Genomic DNA, 18391 nt, shown 5'->3' on the forward strand with positions numbered 1-18391 from the left:
CTCTCTGGACGAGAAGGGTCCGAAGCCTTTTGGGGAGGAAGGGGGGGGGGGGGGTATAAATGCCACGGAGACGTCGCATACATATACGCTACATTTTTAAATGGAAGGAAGGCCGCCAATCCACACTCATTTCAGGATCCTAGTCCTGGCCGTAAATGACCGAAAGCAATCTTGGCCACCGAAGGTATATATCAGCCAGCTGCTTGGTTCAGACGGCAAAACACAAGTAGGTTACATTTTCCACAGACAGGTGTGTTTCATTTCAGCGTGAACTGAACTGAGTCACTTCCACTCCATTACCAAGCCGGACGAGATGACATCAGTCCAGATCAGCCTGGCATCATCCACTGACTGCTCAATGCAAAGCGCACCATCGCGTGGTCAAAGCCCTAAGCAACGCATTCTATTGGAGACTCCCTCGGAACGGAACTCCACCGACGCGTCAGTTGAGGACGAGTGGGCCAACCACGCGCCAAGATACCTCCGACGCCGACGTCGCGCGCACGCCGCTGCGTCACACGGATGCGTCACGGGCGGAGGTCACGAGCACGGCAGCCAGAGCGTCCCGACCACCGCCGGCCGGCCGGCACGGCGGCGGGGCATCGGGCACAGGCGCGCCGCGCACCAACACAGGGCAGCACAGCAGCGTCCATGCGCCACCTGCCGACGGCGCCGCCGCTCCGCGCTCCAGCATGCAGCACACGCAGCACGCGATTCGCCTCCGCACGCATCAGCTATCAGAAGAACATTCCGCGCATGCGCCGGCCCACACCCTGCTTGTCATGAAGCGTGTTGAATTTGTTGACGTACTGCAGCGTCGTGTCGCAGCCCTTGGTGAGCGCGCCCAGGTACGTCATCAGCGTGACGTCGTTCATCTGCGTGAAGAGGTCCTGCGTAAACTGCGACGACTCCAGCACCGGAAGCCGGTGACTGATGCTGTACGCCTCGCGCAGGATGTCGTAGTTGACGGGCACCTGGCCCGCCTGCATGGCCTTGATATATCGAACGATGATGCTGACGCGGCTGCGGAGCATCTTGAGCGCGCCGTGGTGTGGCACTAGGCTCTCGGCCACCACCGACTTGTCGCCCGACTCGCTGGTGGTCACACGCGCCACGTGGTCAACACCGATGCGTTCCGCCTCCTCGGTGGCCAGCGTGTAGCCGGTCTCGAGTAGCAGCATCTGCGCGTCCCCGTCCACGATATCCATAACAGACTCCAGCACCGTGATGGGAAGCTCACTGCAGCTGGCCTGCGGGTTCAGCTTGACCAGCAGCGCGCTCTCGTTCAGCTTGCACACCTGCTTATGCACGCTTATGTCGGAGGCGTCCGGCGCGCCACCGGTCGTGTACCAGCCCACCAGGTCCATGTGCTCGAACACCTGCTTGAACTGCTCCTCCTTCATGGCATAGTAGTCGGTGTCGACCACGATCTGGCCATCGACAGTGTCGAACACCAGCTCGAACGAGTTCATGATCTCGACGTTGCGGCCCTTCTGCTGGCCGATGAGCGCGCCCAGCACCTGGCGCGGCGCCGCCTGCTGGGCGCGGATGCGCGTCCAGTGCTCCGAGATGTTGAGGATGACCAGCGGGTGCAGCTGCACCGTGACGCTCGGGCTGGTGCCGGCCGCCGCCATCACGGCAGCCGGCCGGCCGGCCGATGTCGACGGGCCGGCCTCCACCTCCATGGACGTCATCTTCCTGGTAGTGCAGTCAGCCAGTTGTAGCAAGACACACTGCAGAGGCAAAGGGACCTGCAGACAGAGACAGCATGCTGAATACATCCAGCACATCTTTTGTACATCTGTGCAAACTGAAGCAGAAGTGCTTTAGTCCTGAACATGCACCCCAGTGGGGCAGCCCAGCCTTGAAAAAATGACTTCTTGGCAAAATGTCATGGCTTGTTTTCAAAACCCTGCTTTTCACTAAATCTCTTCAAAATCAGACAGAAATCTCTGAAGCCCAGAATTATGCACCTAAAAATGCATGCTGATGGTTGGAATGATGATGGGTGGGTGGCAGCCTATGCAACAACACATAATACAGCCCATGGTCACATCATGTTTTGACACCAGAAAAATGTCAGCATATGCAATGCAGCATTGGGCTAAATATGATGTATCTCAGCAGTCACTTGGTCAAAATGAAGAATTAGTTCTCATGGTGCTGGAATGAATGGAATGATATGTTGATACTCAGTTGCTGGTATACAAGTACCATACTGATAAACCACATTTTATCACAAACAAAAGTTTAATGGCAGGTAGGGCACCAGTGTTACAGCTTCATAAAACCAGCTGGAGGCACTTGGCCTGCAATCTGCTGACCTGGACTATTGCTAACAGCCCATTTCTCCTCAGATTTGGGCCTCTTTCTGATCTTTTGATTCCATTTTATTTTTTGCTTTCCAGGTTTTGCTGTAGTGATGCAGGATAAGAGCAACATATAATGGGAAATGGACCTTGATTATAGCATTCAATCCGCCAATATTTTTTGGAGCATTGCACTTCTTGGAATTCAACATATAATCACTGACACAAGCTAGGCTACCAGGATTCATGTTGTGCCAGAGCTCAACTGTTATTTGGGAGTACCCAGCAGTGTGTTAGAGCCAAGTTCCAGTTATGTAGCTGAAACCTCTCTATGGTGCTAATTTGAACATAACCTGCTGTGTTTGGATACATTCACAGGGGTCGGTGGAATGCAGATGGGAAGTGGATAGAAGAACAGACAGGATTCCAGATTAAGGATTCCAAGAACTTTAATTCAATCCCCAAAATATGGTAATGTGTTGAATATGGTAATGTGGTAACATGGGAATGTGCTGGCATTTCAAAATATGGTAATATGGTAATCTGTTTTTAAATTTTGTTTCTTCAATATTTCCTTTTGGAAGACAGCTTCTAAAAATGTGTATATAATTTGGTAAGACAACAATGAGGGTAATTTTTTACTTGGGTACCTGTATGGCCGACGGAGGGAAGAGCTACGGTAGCTGCAGGGTTTCGAGTATTGTCGTGCGGGGCAAAAGCTGTGAGGCATCAGCTAACATTGTGACGTCACTGAAAATGGTTTTGCATCGATCGGGGTCGGGGTTCTTTCGGGCCGACTGAAGGCCATAAGGCTTTTGCTTGTGATATGATGTCACTGGTATTCGGCTGGGTATGTGACGTCACTGGTCGTGAGTGTGTAAGGCTCTTTTGGGTCAACTGAATGCCGTAATGCATCAGCTGGCCATGTGTCGTCACTGGTATTCGATTGAACATCAGGCGCGGCCGGCCTCGTTCCATCTTTACTTTTCATACCTGTCTGCTGCAAGCATTTGCGTGCCGCATAGGGGTTTGACCGAATTACCCCAATGTGTGACGTCCCTAATCATCACTTCATACGAGTGCACTTAGGGCCCCACGACCACGGTGTGTCGTGGTCCGCGAAGTATCACCGGATAGCGTGACGTCACTGGTATTCGAATAAATACTGGGTGCAACAGGCCGTGCTTCATTTTTACCTTTGTACTTGTCTGCTGCAAGCATTGGCGTGCTGGATGAAAGCTGCCGAACCACCTGAGTGTGTGACATCACTGGCCATGAGTTCCAACGGTGCTTTTCGGCCAACTGAAGGACCACAAGGGTCAGCTAGCGACGTCACTGCTATACGACTGTAAGACGTCAATGGCCGTGGGTTTCCACGGGCCCTATAGGACCGACGAAATGCCGTTAGGCATCAGCTGGCGATATGACGTCACTGGTATTTGGCTGAACATCAGGCAACAGGTCATGCTCCATTTATACCTTTCGTACATGTCTGCTGCAAGTATTGCGGATTTTTTGTGCGGCCAACTAAAGACCATAAAGCATCAGCTAACGATGTGACGTCGCTGGCACTCGACTGTGCGTGTCGCTGGTCATGAGGTTTTACGGCCTCTTTTGGGCCGACGAAAAGGTCATACGGCAATGACTGAAGATGTGACGTCACTGGTATTCGAATGAACTTCGGGCGCGACAGACCATGTTCCACCTTTATCTTTGGTACCTGTCCATTGCAAGCATTGCCGTGGAAGGCTCTGCCAAATTACCTGAGTGTGTACGTCACTGGCCATCAATTTGCACACTCTTTTGAGCCTACTATAGGCCATAAGGCATCAGCTGACGATATGATGTCACTGGGGTTTCGACTAGACATCATGCGCAACAGGCCATGCTCCATCTAAACCATGTTTCGTCTGTACCTTTCGCACCTATCTACTGCAAGTATTCGCGCGACACAGGGGCTCTGCCGAATTACCTTAGCGTGTGGTGTAACTAGTTATGAGTTAACGCGGGTTTACTCTGGCTGAATGAGGGACATCAAGCATCAGCTGACGATATGACGTCACTGGTATTCGACTAAACTCCAGGCGCGACAGGCCATGTTCTATCTTTACCTTTCGTACCTGTCTCTTGGAAGTATGGGCGTGCTGAATGAAGGCTCTGTCGAGTCTCCTGAGTAAGTAACGTCACTGGTCAAGAGCTTTTTACAGGACCTTTTGTACCCCAAACGGTATAATGCATCAGCTGATGATATGACGTCACTGGTGTCCGACTTAACATCAGGCGCGACAGGCCATGTTCTATCTTTACCTTTCGTACACGCCTATTACAAGTATTGACGTGCTGAATGAAGGCTCTGTCGAGTCTCCTGGGTGTGTAACGTTACTGGTCATGAGTTTTTTCTGGCTCCTTGGAACCCTCTATAACTCTATAAGGAAACATGCATCAGTCGACGACATGATGTCAATGGTGTTCGACTTAACATGAGGCGTAACAGGTCATGTTCCATCTTTGCCTTTCGTACCTGTTAAGTATTGGTGCGTTAAATGATGGCTCTGCCGAGTCACCTGAGTGTGCGACGTCACTGGTCATGAATTTTTACCAACTATTTTTGGCTGAGCGAAAGCCATAAGGCATCAGCTAACGAAATGACGTCACTGGTAATCCACTGAGTGTGGACGTCACTGGTCATGAGCTTTACGGGCCTTTTTTGGCCGAGTTCAGGTCATTAGGCATCAGATAACGTTATGGCGTCACTTGTATTCGAATTAACATCACTTGCAATAAGCCATGTTTCATCTTTATCTTTCGCACCTGCCTACTGCAAGTATTCGTGCACTACAAAAAGGCTCTGTCGATTCGCCTGAGCGTGTGGTGTAACTGGCCATGAGTTTGTGCAGGTTTACTCGGGCTGACTGACGGACATCAAGCATCAGCTGACGATATGACGTCACTGGTAATCAACTAAACTCCAGACGAATCATCTGAGTGGGGTGACGTCGCTGGTCATGAGTTCATACGGATTCACTTGGGCCGCCCAAGGCCACAAAGCAACACCTCCCGTGAAGCATCACAGGATGATATGTCGTCACTGTTATTCGACTTAACATCAGGTCCAACATGCCACGTACTTTCTTTACCTTTTGTACTTGTTTATTAAAGGCACTGACGTGCTGAATGAAGGCTCCGTCGAATCTCCTGAGGTGTGTGACGTCCACTGGTCACGAGTTTTTTACGGGCTCCTTTGAACCCATTTTAGGTTATAATGCATCAGCTGATGACATGACGTTACTGGTGCTCGACTAAACATCAGGCGCAACAGGTTCATGCTCCATATTTGCCTTTCGTACCTGGCTGCTGCAAATATTCGCGTGCTATATGAAGGCTCCGCCGAATCACCTGAGTATGTGACGTCACTGATCATCAGTTGGTAGGAGGTCACTTGGCCACCTACGGCTACGGAGTTCCGCAGCAGAGGTGGGAGATGCACACATAGTTAAGCACACTAATTTTATTGTGCGCACCATTAAGTAACAACTTCAAACGCAACGGGCTTGTTTCAACGACTAAAATTTTGAACCAACGTAAACACCAAACAAAGGTTTTCCCAGCCCACAAACCGACGTATATGCAAAGCTATTCCGCCCGACATCACGGGATGCGCCCCTGAGCAGCTACGGTCCGGAATGCCCTGATGGCTAAATAATAATCAAGGGCGCCGCCTAGCGGCCATAAGTCTGGGCCACAGCCCCGAATATCAGTGACGTCATATGGTCAGGTGATGCTTGATGGTCCTTCAGTCATCCCGAGTAAGCCCGCGTAAACTCATGACCAGTTACACCAACATGCTCAGGTGATTCGGCAGAGCCTTTATGTAGCGCGCGAATACTTGCAGTATAGAGGTGCGAAAGGCAAAGATGGAACATGGCCTGTTGCGCCTGAGATTAAGTCAAATACCAGTGATGTCATATCGTCAACTGATGTCTTGTACCCTATAGGTACAAAAAAGCAGCCCGTAAAGAACTCATGACCAGTGACATTACACACTCAGGAGATTTCACAGAGCTTTCCTTAAGCATGTCAATGCTTACAATACAGGTACGAAAGGTAAAGACGAACATGGCCTGTCGCGCCTGGTGTTAAGTTGAATACCAGTGACGTCACATCGCCAGATGATGCTTGATGTCCTTCAGTCAGCCCGAGTAAACCCGCGTAAACTCATAACCAGTCACACCACGCGCTCAGGTGATTGGGCAGAGCCCTTTATGTGGCGCGCGAATACTTGCAGTAGATAGGTGCGGAAGGTAAAGATGGAACATGACATATTGTATCTGATGCTTAATTGAATACCAGTGACGTCATATCGTTACCTGATGCCTAATGGCCTTAAGTCGGCCCAAAAAGGCGCGGGAAAACTCATGACCAATGGCGTCACACACTTAGTGGATTACCAGTGACGACATATCGTTAGATGATGCCTAATGGCTTTCACTCGGCCAACAATAGCCTGTAAAAACTCATGATGACGCACTCAGGTGATTCGGCAGAGCCATCATTAGCTCGCCACTACTTTAACAGGTGCGAAAGGCAAAGATGGAATATGACATGCTGTGCCTGATGTTAAGTCGAACACCAGTGACATCATATCGTCAACTGAAGCATTATACCATATAGGGGGTTGAAAAGAGCCCGTAAGAACTCTTAACCAATGACGTGATATAACACGCGAATGCTTGCAGTAGACAGGTACGAAAGGTAAAGATGGAACATGGCTTGTTGCGCCTGATGTTGAGTCGAATACCAGTGACGTCATATCATCCCGCGACGCTTACAGGATATGATGCTTTGTTGCATTGGGCTTGCCCAAGCGAACCTGTATAAACTCATGACCAGTGACGTCACGCACTCAGATGGTTCAGCATCACCCTTGATATAACACGCGAATGCTTGCAGTAAACAGGTACGAAAGGCAAAGATAGAGCATGGCCTGTTGCGCATGACGCCTAGACGAAAACCGGTGACGTCATATGGTCAGCTGATGTGGTATGGCTTACAGTGGGTTCAAAACAGTCTATACAAATTAATGGTTAGTGACGTTACACACTCAGGTAATTCGGCCAGACCCTTCCTTCAGCATTCAAATACTTGCAATGGACAGGTACTAAAGGTAAAGATGGAGCATGGCCATGGCCCGCCTGAATTGTATTCGGATACCAGTGACGGCACATCTTCAGTTAATGTCGTATGACCTTTCGTCGGCCCAAAAGAGGCCGTAAATCTGATCACAAGTGACATCACACACAGTTGAATGCCAGTGACGTCACATTCATTAGGTTATGCTTTACGGCCCTCAGTTGGCCCCCAAAGATCCATAAAAATGCATGACCAGTGACGTCACACACTCACGTGATTTGGTAGCTTTTATTCATCACGCCAGTGCTTGCAGTAGACAGGTACGAAGCTAAAAATGGACCTTGACGTGTTGCGACCAATATTTAGTCGAATATCACTGACGTCACGATACCCAGTGATATTTCACGGAACATGATACACCGCGGCCGTGGGGCCTAAGTGCACTCGTATCAAGTGATGATTGGTGACGTCACACATTCAGGTGATTCGGTCAAGCTTTTATTCAGCACGCAAATGCTTGCAGCAGACAGGTACGAAAGGTAAAGATGGAATAAGGCCCGTTGCGCCTGATGTTTCATTGAATACCAGCGACGACATATCGTCAGGTGATGCTTTACGGCATTCATTGCACCCAAAAGAGCCCTAAAGCCTCAAAACCAGTGACGTCACATATCCAGTCGAATACCAGTGACATCATATCGCTAGCAAATGCCTTGTAGCCTTCAGTCGGCCCAAAAGAATCCCGATCGATGCAAACCCATTTTCAGTGACGTCACTACGTCGGCTGATACCTAACAGCATTTCTCCATCATGGCAGTACAGGAACCCTGTAGCCAGCGTAGCTCTCCCCCCACCGTCGGCAGTACAGGTACCCAAGTAAAAAAAAGCCACAATGAGAACATTACACATAAGACATGTACCTCAGGATGTTGCAGTATGGCACAACTGGCAAATGCGATAAGATATGCACATTTCCATCACATTTTTTTAGTGTGTGGTAGATTTAATAAGTCAACTCATGTAGATAAGACAATATTAATGGCCTTATTCCTCAAAGGATAACCACAACAATGGACGATATCTATCTGCCTATTCTCCTGGGTATTCTTCCGTCCCTTGCAAACACAATAACAACTTACAAGTCGACTAATAGCATAAATCTGAAACTTATGTTAAGACAAAGCTAAAATTTCCAAAACAGCTGAATCAGACATTACCATTGAACAAGCAAGATGCACAAATGTATGAGTTATTGAACATTGTAACCACATCAAATATACAAAATCCAATTCGTCCGCCATTTTTTTTTACAGTCATACCAAATTCTGGAAAATGCAAACCTCATAACACAGAAAAACTGAATTAGGAAATGCTAGTTATTCGTTAGGTATCACAGAAAGGGACAGTTTGAGCGACCTCGTCCAATCAATACCCACGGTACCAACAAAGTACGGTGAAAAAATAGGTGGTTGAAGTCCTAGAGTAGACGTGATGAGCCCAGCCGAAGAAATCTACCAGCAATGCCACTTACACCAGTAAGACAATTCTACACCCACCTTCCCAGAGAATGCAACCAACAAGTGATTTCATCCCTAGCGGCGAATGTGACGTTTGTATGCAATGCGCCAGTATGAGAGGCTTATGAGACCAGGGTCAGCTGGTGGTAGATAGTCGCCTTCGATGGCTATTTACTAGTGAAGATGCATTTTTGTGCTTGAAAAAACCTTCATTCGTGCCATTTAACACCTGCTAAAATATTATCTTTTATGCTACAGGGGTGCAGGTGCACCAAGAAAATCCCGTTGAAGCATGCTTCAAGGGCAATTATAGCCGTCATGACGTCATGGCTCGACACGACCAAGGGCCTTGACATACAGCATCAGATGGCATTGCCTTGTGTGCACCTTAAACGCAACAGTACGTCGTGAAAGGGAAGTGAGTGGGGAGGCCTGGCTCAATGAATCCTCGCCATGCATCTGGCCTTCGGGTTCCGGTACGTTTTTGAGGCGCGCTACATTGCCGCTGGATCACAGTTATGGATGATCCTAGAGGGATCAAAGCTTCTCCTGGGTGCCCAACCAGGCCTTACCAGCGTCACGAGGCCCACTCTGTTTGCACTGGATACGAAAGCGATTAGTTGAGCGGGTAATGATAAGCCGGTCCAGGCTGCAAAGAATGCACGTTATGCCAAACACGTCCGGTGAAGCAGCGATACCGCGGTACAAATGGCAGCGCATGCATATCGTAGAACAGTGCTCAGAATTCGGCGCACGGCCGGCACTGATTTCAGCGCATAGCGAGCCAACGCTTCAGAAAGTTATGATGTGAAGGCGAGTTCGGGGAAAATGCTCCACGTATCTTTTTCACCCAAAAATCATGTAAAAACTCAGTTTAACTGGCCTGGCATGAATTAAGTGCATGTAGCTGTATGCTTCAGCTCATCAAAGTGAAGGTTAGTGCACAGAAGTTGTGAAAGTGTCTGGCACGCAGGGTGGATTTTGTGAGACTGGCAGCTGGTCAGCCAGCTGAGGCGTGGCAACAAGATTAAAAGCCATATCTAGACATTTCTAGCATCACTTTTCCCATTGGTCAAAAAGGGACAAGATAGGGTTCTGAGGTAGGTGTCACATGTCTTGATACTGGAATTGGGATAACATATCCTGGATAATCTTTTATTTAACTCATGAATCCAATTCTCAGATGTTTTGTAGGATGGCAAATACAATTTCCAGAAAATGTATGCATGGTATAGCTGTTTTAAGCACATCACCAAACAAAATTGGTAAGAATGCACCACATTGCATTCAAAAACAAATAATTGTGGCCATGGTGGGAAAATGCTATGGAAACCTGATGAGGTGAAGCTGCTGAAGTAAGCTTGCTTGATGGAGGCCAAAATTTCACCTTCATTGAGAAAAGTTGTGGATGTTCTGAACTCTGTCCTAACATATTTCCTAACCATGGCCACAGTCTTTCATAATGCCAACCTGTCCTGGACAGTGCAGATAGGTGGGCAGTTCAGCTACTTGCATCACTCATTGGTCCGTCAGTGCTGAATTATAGCAGGAACATGTATATGTGTGCATTCATTACTTGGGCTGACAAATAGTCCTATGCCAATTGTGTTGTTATGCTGGTTTTGGAAAAGGTTGGCTTATACAGCATGTGACCCTTCCTCTCTTCTCCTGGATTTAACAATTATGGCTGGTATGGATAAGTCACCAAAAAACAATGTATTTTTTCAGTTGTGTCACCTGCTTCGGGTCAGGGGTACACACACAGCTGCCCCGCTGGACCCTGAATGGTCCAAGCTAGCTGCTAAACAGCTTAAATCTGAAGAAGCATTGAAGAAGCTGGTTTGGAGGACTTCTGATGGTGTTGATGTGAAACCGATCTACACAGCGAAAGATGTTGAGAAGTAAGACATCAGCTTTATGTATGTGGTGTACACCAGCAATATTGCCCGCTTAATTGAGTGTTCACAGTACCCTCTGCTATCATGCCTTTAATGAATACACTGTACTACTAGACAATACTAGCAGTCATCATTTAAAAAAGTTATTTCCAACATGCACATCATGTGCAGACATCTTTCTCACCTTGCTTCATCAGAAATGTCCCAAAACAAGGTCCATAAAATTGCACATTTCCCTTGTGATTTTGTCTGTCTGCCACTTTGTGTCAATCCATATGTTTTTTTGTCAGTGGACAGACAGCTGGCATGTCACTGATCACCTGTGGTCTGGTCAGAGCCTGCATGGGTCCTTGCCATGCTGACGCCGCCGTGTGTCGTCCTGCTGACGCCGCTTCCTGCCTGGCTGTGTGCGCAGCGTGCCACCGGAGCTGCCTGGCAAGTTCCCGTTCACGCGCGGCCCTTACCCGACCATGTACGCCCAGCGGCCCTGGACCATCCGCCAGTATGCTGGCTTCTCCACCGTCGAGGAGAGCAACAAGTTCTACCGCGAGAACATCAAGGCCGGACAGCAGGGTCTCAGCGTGGCTTTCGATCTGGCTACCCACTGTGGGTGAGTCGGGCGTGGGAATCCATCGCGCCGGTGGGCGGACGGCGGCGACTGCATTACGGCGTGATAGCTGAGAATGACGTCCCGTCAACGTGCTTTTGCTTCAATTTCCACTCGCTTCAGAGAAGGTAACTATCGTTCGTCGTGCCTTAACACATCTTTCTATACGGCCCTTTTCGTCTCACATTGGTCGGCCCATGCGCGTGTAACGTGACGCGTGGGCCGCGAATACACGTGCGCACATCGGCCTCAGTGTCTGGGCCGAGCGCGTGACCCTGAGCTGGCGGCTGACTCGGCAGGCCGCGCCCTCCGGCCACCCCGAGCCGTATCGGTCATCTCAGCGGCGACGTCCCGGCCCCCAGGTACGACTCGGACAACCCGCGCGTCTCGGGCGACGTCGGCATGGCCGGCGTGGCCATCGACTCGGTGGAGGACATGAAGGTGCTGTTCGACGGCATCCCTCTCGACCGCATGTCCGTCTCCATGACCATGAACGGCGCCGTCGTGCCCATCATGGCCATGTTCATCGTGACCGGCGAGGAGCAGGTACGGCCGCTGGCCTGCACCGCTGCCGGTCGCTGGGCCGGGTCGGGCCGGCGCCGACGCGGCCACCTGTGGCGGCGGACGTCGGTCGGCCGTGCTGCCGAGGCGGGCCTGCCGCGGTGTGCCCACGTGTTGTTGTTTCGTCTCGTTTGCGTGGTGAGCGTCGAGATCATGCGGCCGGCCGGTTGTTCTCGCCTGTGATCGGGAATCGATGGAAATGTTCTCAAATTTGGCAGGGGTGCGCTGTGGATTGAGCTATTGAAAATCATGCACAAGTGTGTCTCATACGCCGCACACAATTGTGTGTGTCTTACACCGCTTCACTTTGAGCTGACTTGAGCTTCGGCTGCCGCGCCCTGCAGGGCGTCAGTTCCAAGCAACTATCCGGAACGATCCAGAACGACATCCTGAAGGAATTCATGGTGCGAAACACGTACATCTACCCGCCCGCGCCGTCTATGAAGATCATCGGGGACATTTTCGCTTACACCGCCGAGCACATGCCCAAGTTCAACTCAATCTCAGTCTCTGGCTACCATATGCAGGTTTGTACAGGATGAGGTTTCGTCGGGTTTTCTGCGCCAGCTGATAGGTTGTAGCATGAATGATGTAACTCAGTCCCGTTTACCTCCCGAAATTGTGGTGTCGTGGACGCGTGGCTGATGTCTTGATGAACTCTTCCCTTTCGTGCCGTGACGCACGCATTATCACGCCATAAGCGTCGCAACTGCCGGCGAGAGGCTTGGTGCACAGTTGGCTTCCATGTGCCTGCTTCATGAGCGCACCACGTCGACCTGCCGTCCCTGCCGCCGACCGAACTGTCGGCTGAGGCGCTGATTGTTTCCTTCGTCGGCCGCCAGGAGGCGGGCGCCAGTCCGGTGTACGAGATGGCGTTCACGCTGGCGGACGGTCTGGAGTACTGCCGGACGGGTCTGAAGGCCGGCCTCGACATCGACGCCTTCGCACCGCGGCTCTCCTTCTTCTGGGGCATCGGCATGAACTTCTACATGGTGAGGCACAGCTGCAGGGCCATGTGCTGCTGGTGACTGCTCCGTTCTGCTTTCTCACCACTTCCTGTTGGAAGAAGGGAACAGAGTTGCAACCTTACGGAGGTTCCGGCGTCTGCACTGTATCTGCGGTGCAGATCTGCACCGCAGATACAGTGCAGATCTGCGGTGCAGATCGGTGCCTGGGCTGGTAAGGCTGTTATTTTGGCCAGGGGTGTTGGCCTGCTTCAGCGCAGTGGAGCTCGGGTGTTTGGCAGGTGTTGCTGGCCGCACGACGGTGTCCACCCATCAGTGGGGTTTTGCTGGCGCCGGTCCGGTGCCGATATTCTCCGTGGGAAGACTGCAGCCGATTTTGTAACGAAGGCCATTGGCAGATGATTTGCTGAATTCCACCCAAACTTAGTGTGCTAGAAGGTGCTGCAGCTTGTTCCAATGTGCATAGAATAAGACGCAGACATGCAGTGTCACATTGTAACGGAGACACCACGCTCATGACCTCACCGTGCGTCGTGACCGGCCGCAGGAAATAGCCAAGATGCGCGCAGCGCGCCGGCTCTGGGCCACACTTATGAAGGAGAAGTTCAGCCCTAAGAACGACAAGTCGATGATGTTGCGGACGCACTCGCAGACGTCCGGCTGGTCCCTGACGGAGCAGGTCAGGAAGGCGGCGGCGGCGGCCCCTTCACAGCCGACCAGGGGTCTGTCCTCGCTGGACCGTAACCAGCCACCGAACGGCCGCGCGTGAATGAGCTCTCACTGGAGAAATAAATGTGTTTCTTCCAGGGTGATCAGCTTCCAAAAGCATGGTGGCACGCGGAGTTCGAACTTGATGTGCGTCTGGCGACGTTTTGCGTTGCAAAAGGCCGCGGTCTCCGTTAGAACTTTCCCCACCCACCACTTGTCCTGTGGTGTGGCCACGCAGTCTGTTTCTGACCCGACCGGTGGTCGCTGCCACGCCATACCTGATGTGCGGTGTATCGCGGCGCTGACCGGGAGGTAGCGAGCGGCAGCCTGCCGTCACCCTTGGGCGCGGCCGTCGTGGAGTGGGCCGGCGTCCGGAGGGCCGGCCGCCTCACGTGTCGGGCGGGCCGCCCGGCCTGGCTGCCGCTACCGCAGCGTCGTGACGCCGCTGCCCCCGCCTCCAGGACCCGTACAACAACATCATCCGCACAACGGTGGAGGCGATGGCGGCCGTGTTCGGCGGCACGCAGTCGCTGCACACCAATTCGTTCGACGAGGCGCTGGCGCTGCCGTCCGTCTTCTCGGCCCGCATCGCCCGCAACACGCAGATCATCCTGCAGGAGGAGACGGGCATCCCCCAGGTCAGGGGAGCCCTGCCGCCCGCATTCCCAGGGTCAGGGAGGCCTGCCGCTGGGTCAGGAGAGCCCTGCCATTGAGCCCCTCAGGTCAGTGAGGCCCCGCTGCTGCATTCCCCAGGTCGGGGGAGCCCTGTCGCTGCATCCCCAGGATCCAGGATCAAGAGGGTTCTATCACTGACTCCCTTAGGTCATGGAACCTAGCCGCTACATCCCCCAGATCAGGGAGCCTTGCTGCTGCATCCCTCCGGTCAGGCGAGTCCTGCCGTTGTGTTCTTGCCGCCAGGGTGGCCTCCGGACCTTGAGACCAGGGTAGCCTCCGGCCCTTGAAACCCGAGAAGCCTCCCGCCACCGTGGCGTTCCTCTGGATGGGCTCCGCTGTCGATGTATTAATCCGTTCAGCTTTCACCGGGCTTTGTCAAACACGCTACTTCACTACGATAGAACTGTTTTATCTATCTATTATTATATTTTAATTTATATGTTATCCTATATATATATATATGTATATATCTATATATATGTATATATTTTATCTATCTGCCGCCGCTCCATTAGCTTCCTGTTGATGTCACTTACATCTTGCTGCCTTATCTTCTCACCCATGGACGAATACACGCATGCACACAAGGCACATAAGTCACATACAGACACGTGTATAAAGCCGCGCATCCGTGTCGGGGATGACTTGGGCGGTTAACCTCTGCCCCCGTGTGCGGCAGGTCATTGACCCGTGGGCGGGCTCGTACGCCATGGGGGCGCTGACGGCCGAGATGTGTGTGGGCTGATCTGGGGCGCTAACCTCTGCCCCCATGTGCGGCAGGTTATTGACCGCGGGCGGGCTCGGACGCCATGTAGGCGCTGACGGCCGAGATGTGTGTGGGCTGATCTGGGGCGCTAACCTCTGCCCTCATGTGAGGCGGGTCATTGACCCGTGGGCGGGCTCGTACGCCATGGAGGCGCTGACGGCCGAGATGTGTGTGGGCTGATCTGGGGCGCTAACCTCTGCCCTCATGTGAGGCGGGTCATTGACCCGTGGGCGGGCTCGTACGCCATGGAGGCGCTGACGGCCGAGATGTGTGTGGGCTGATCTGGGGCGCTAACCTCTGCCCCTTTGTGCGGCAGGTCATTGACCCTGGGCGGGCTCGTACGCCATGGAGGCGCTGACGGCCGAGATGTGTGTGGGCTGATCTGGGGCGCTAACCTCTGCCCCTTTGTGCGGCAGGTCATTGACCCGTGGGCGGGCTCGTACGCCATGGAGGCGCTGACGGCCGAGATGTGTGTGGGCTGATCTGGGGCGCTAACCTCTGCCCCTTTGTGCGGCAGGTCATTGACCCGTGGGCGGGCTCGTACGCCATGGAGGCGCTGACGGCCGAGATGTGCCGCGCCGGGCGGGAGGTCATTGACCAGGTGGAGGAGATGGGCGGCATGGCCGAGGCCGTCGCTTCCGGCTGGCCCAAGCTCAAAATCGAGGAGTGCGCCGCCCGCAAACAGGCCGCCATCGACTCCGGCAAAGGTCGGTCCGCCGTTAGCGCCTGCCGGGCTCGCACTCGCTGGCAAAAACTCTGGGATTCCGGTCTTCTCCGTGTAGTTCTGTTCGTCTGGTGTCACGTGACATATTTCCTATTGATTTTCATGCTGGGAACTTGTCACTGTCACCCTGGAAGTTGATGGATTACTTCCTTGCTGAATTTGTCCTTCGAGTTACATCACCAACGGATCGGAGGAATTTGCGCCAAAAGCAGATCGACTTAAGCGGACATTTCTCGCCCATTTATGATAAACACGACGCGCAAAGTCAGATGAGGGCGCTTAGCATGCTGTTTGGTCACGCTTGGAGGAAGCGGACAGCGCTGCCGGAGCCAGCTGACGGCTGCCGGAGCCAGCTGACGGCTACCGAAGCCAGCTAACAGCTGCTGGAGCCAGCTGACGGCTAACACAGCCAGCTGACGACTGCCGGAGCCAGCTGACGGCTAATACAGCCAGCTGACGACGCGCCGCCGACCGACAGAGACAATCGTCGGCGTCAACAAGTACCGGCTGGAGAAGGAGGAGCCGCTAGACGTGCTGATGATTGACAACGAGCAGGTGTACCGGCTGCAGTGCGCCAAGCTGGAGCGGCTGCGGGCCGAGCGAGACGCGGAGGCCGTGCGGCGCGCCCTGCACGAGCTCACAGAGACGGCGCGCTCCGGCGAGGGCAACCTGCTGAAGGCGGCTGTGAGTGGCGGTTCGGCCCCGGACTGGCGGCCGCTGGGGACCGGCTATTATAAGCTGTTACAATATTTGTCTTTGTGTAAATCATGTTTTGTTAAACGCGGGGTCTCTTATTAATCGGCGTCTACGGAGGGAGATATCGTGAGAGGGGGGGAATGGGGGGGGGGGGGGGGACAGTCACAAGGACATGGGGGGGCTATGCCGTCGAAAGGCTGTACTAGCAGCGGGTGTTGTAACCTGAGCTTTGGATGCGGTCGGCAGGTGGCAGCAGCGCGGGCGCGCGCCACTGTCGGCGAGATCACGCAGGCCATGGAGGAGGTGTTCGGTCGGCACGTGGCTACTGACAAGTTTGTCTCGGGCGCGTACAAGTCCGAGTACGCCGACACAGAGGACTTGCAGCGTGTCATGCAGAAGGTGAGGTGTAGAGCGTCGGCGATGGCGGCGCCTGAGCCGGCACCGCCGAGTTCAGCCGGTCCGATCACGTCATTTACATGCCATCAGAAGTTGCCCATTTCCCAGCCGATGGTATGCCGCAGCTGGAGGCGCCGCCACCGGCCAGCTCATTGTCCAAGCCGAGCCGGGCGGCACGCCGGCGAGCCGGCCGTTCTATATGCAAGCCCAGCGAACACCGGACCCTAGCATGTCCCCACTTGCGTCGGCGGCAGTCGTCTTGTGATGACCCTTCTTGCAATCCCCGGTCTCTCAGCATACCCTTCTCGCGGTGGGGCAGTGTCCGCAGTGACAATACCTTCTCTGCTTTCCGCCCCAGGGATTACCTGCGCCGACGGCTCGTGTAAGTCGAGTGTCCACGCATCCTGCAGGGACGGGGAGTGCACCAGTCCCACGGATGGTATGACCAGGTGCGCCGGAGACCCCCTCTCCTGCCGCCGCTCCGTGACACCGCCCGACCGCCGCCAGGTGGCGGAGTTTGCCGAGGAGGAGGGCCGCCGGCCGCGCATCCTCGTGGCCAAGATGGGCCAGGACGGTCACGACCGCGGCGCCAAGGTCATTGCCACCGGCTTCGCCGACCTGGGCTTTGACGTGGACGTCGGCCCGCTCTTCCAGGTAATGGCGCTGGAAGCCCTCTCGGCTGACGGCGGCCCGCCGCGGCGGGTTCTGCTGGACACTCGGCCTACCCGGCGGCGTAGGTTTATTAATGCAGGGAGGAGTTTTCGCCGTGTTTGAAATAAGTTTTTTCATGAGGTTTAGTTGGTCAGAAGGGGCACAATGGACACTCATACGTTAGCGACGAGAAATCCCCACTATTGCGCGAAAAACATTAGCGCCGTGTCAACTGGGCCATTCGCTGGCCAGCCGCTCAATCCAGCGGTATCGTTCACAGTCATCTCGGCGCCCGACGTGCGTGGGTCACGTGTGTGTACGCCATGCGGGCCGCCTGGCGCCTGCCGCTGCGGCCGGTCGACAGCGGTGGGCGCCCTCTAACGCCGCCGTGGCGTGCGCCCGCCAGACGCCGGAGGAGGTAGCGCAGCAGGCGGTGGACGCGGACGTGCACGTGGTGGGCGTGTCGACACTGGCCGCCGGCCACCGCACGCTGGTGCCGGCGCTGGTGCGCGCGCTGCGCGCCGCCGGCCGCGGCGACGCGCTCGTGATCGTGGGCGGCGTCATCCCGCCGCAGGACTACCAGATGCTGTACGACTGCGGCGCGGCCGCCGTCTTCGGGCCGGGTGAGCGGGGCGGGCGCGACGGCTGCTGCCAGCGCGGACGCGTGTCGCGCGCTCTGTTACGAACCCGGTCTGGCTTGAAGCGGTCAGGAGCACGACAGCTCGGGCTGTTTGGAACTGCCCTTGATAGTGTGACCGCATTTCAAGAGGCGGGGTAAATAATTTTGT

At 53.7% G+C, this 18391-nt stretch overlaps 2 protein-coding genes across 4 annotated transcripts; one reads left to right on the plus strand and one right to left on the minus strand.

Moving 5' to 3' along the window:
* Nucleotides 1–171: 171 nt before the first annotated feature.
* CSN6 (COP9 signalosome subunit 6) lies at nucleotides 172–9048 on the minus strand. Of its 3 annotated transcripts, none has more exons than XM_037233415.1 (2): nucleotides 8996–9048; nucleotides 172–1751 (listed from the first exon to the last, which is right to left on the minus strand). In XM_037233415.1, the coding sequence occupies exon 2, from the start codon at nucleotides 1692–1694 to the stop codon at nucleotides 738–740; it is 957 nt and encodes a 318-aa protein (XP_037089310.1). In that variant the 5' UTR covers nucleotides 1695–1751; nucleotides 8996–9048; the 3' UTR covers nucleotides 172–737. The 3 variants fall into 3 exon arrangements, with proteins under 3 accessions (XP_037089310.1, XP_037089312.1, XP_037089311.1); XM_037233417.1 differs by lacking the exon at nucleotides 8996–9048 and adding an exon at nucleotides 8881–8898; XM_037233416.1 differs by lacking the exon at nucleotides 8996–9048 and adding an exon at nucleotides 8876–8898.
* Nucleotides 9049–9341: 293 nt separating this feature from the next.
* LOC119109687 (methylmalonyl-CoA mutase, mitochondrial) lies at nucleotides 9342–18225 on the plus strand (the record flags this gene model as incomplete). The annotated part of the gene is made up of 13 exons (XM_037233414.1): nucleotides 9342–9432; nucleotides 10685–10857; nucleotides 11270–11464; nucleotides 11824–12007; nucleotides 12367–12549; nucleotides 12865–13014; nucleotides 13535–13666; nucleotides 14157–14333; nucleotides 15654–15843; nucleotides 16339–16544; nucleotides 16803–16955; nucleotides 17460–17606; nucleotides 18010–18225. Coding segments are annotated over exons 1-13 (2142 nt in total), but the record flags the coding sequence as incomplete, so codon positions are not given.
* Between the last annotated feature and the right edge of the window lie 166 nt (nucleotides 18226–18391).

Source organism: Pollicipes pollicipes, unplaced genomic scaffold (genome assembly GCF_011947565.3).
Source record: "Pollicipes pollicipes isolate AB1234 unplaced genomic scaffold, Ppol_2.1 Scaffold_7231;HRSCAF=8579_pilon_pilon_pilon, whole genome shotgun sequence".
NCBI lineage: Eukaryota > Metazoa > Arthropoda > Thecostraca > Pollicipedomorpha > Pollicipedidae > Pollicipes > Pollicipes pollicipes.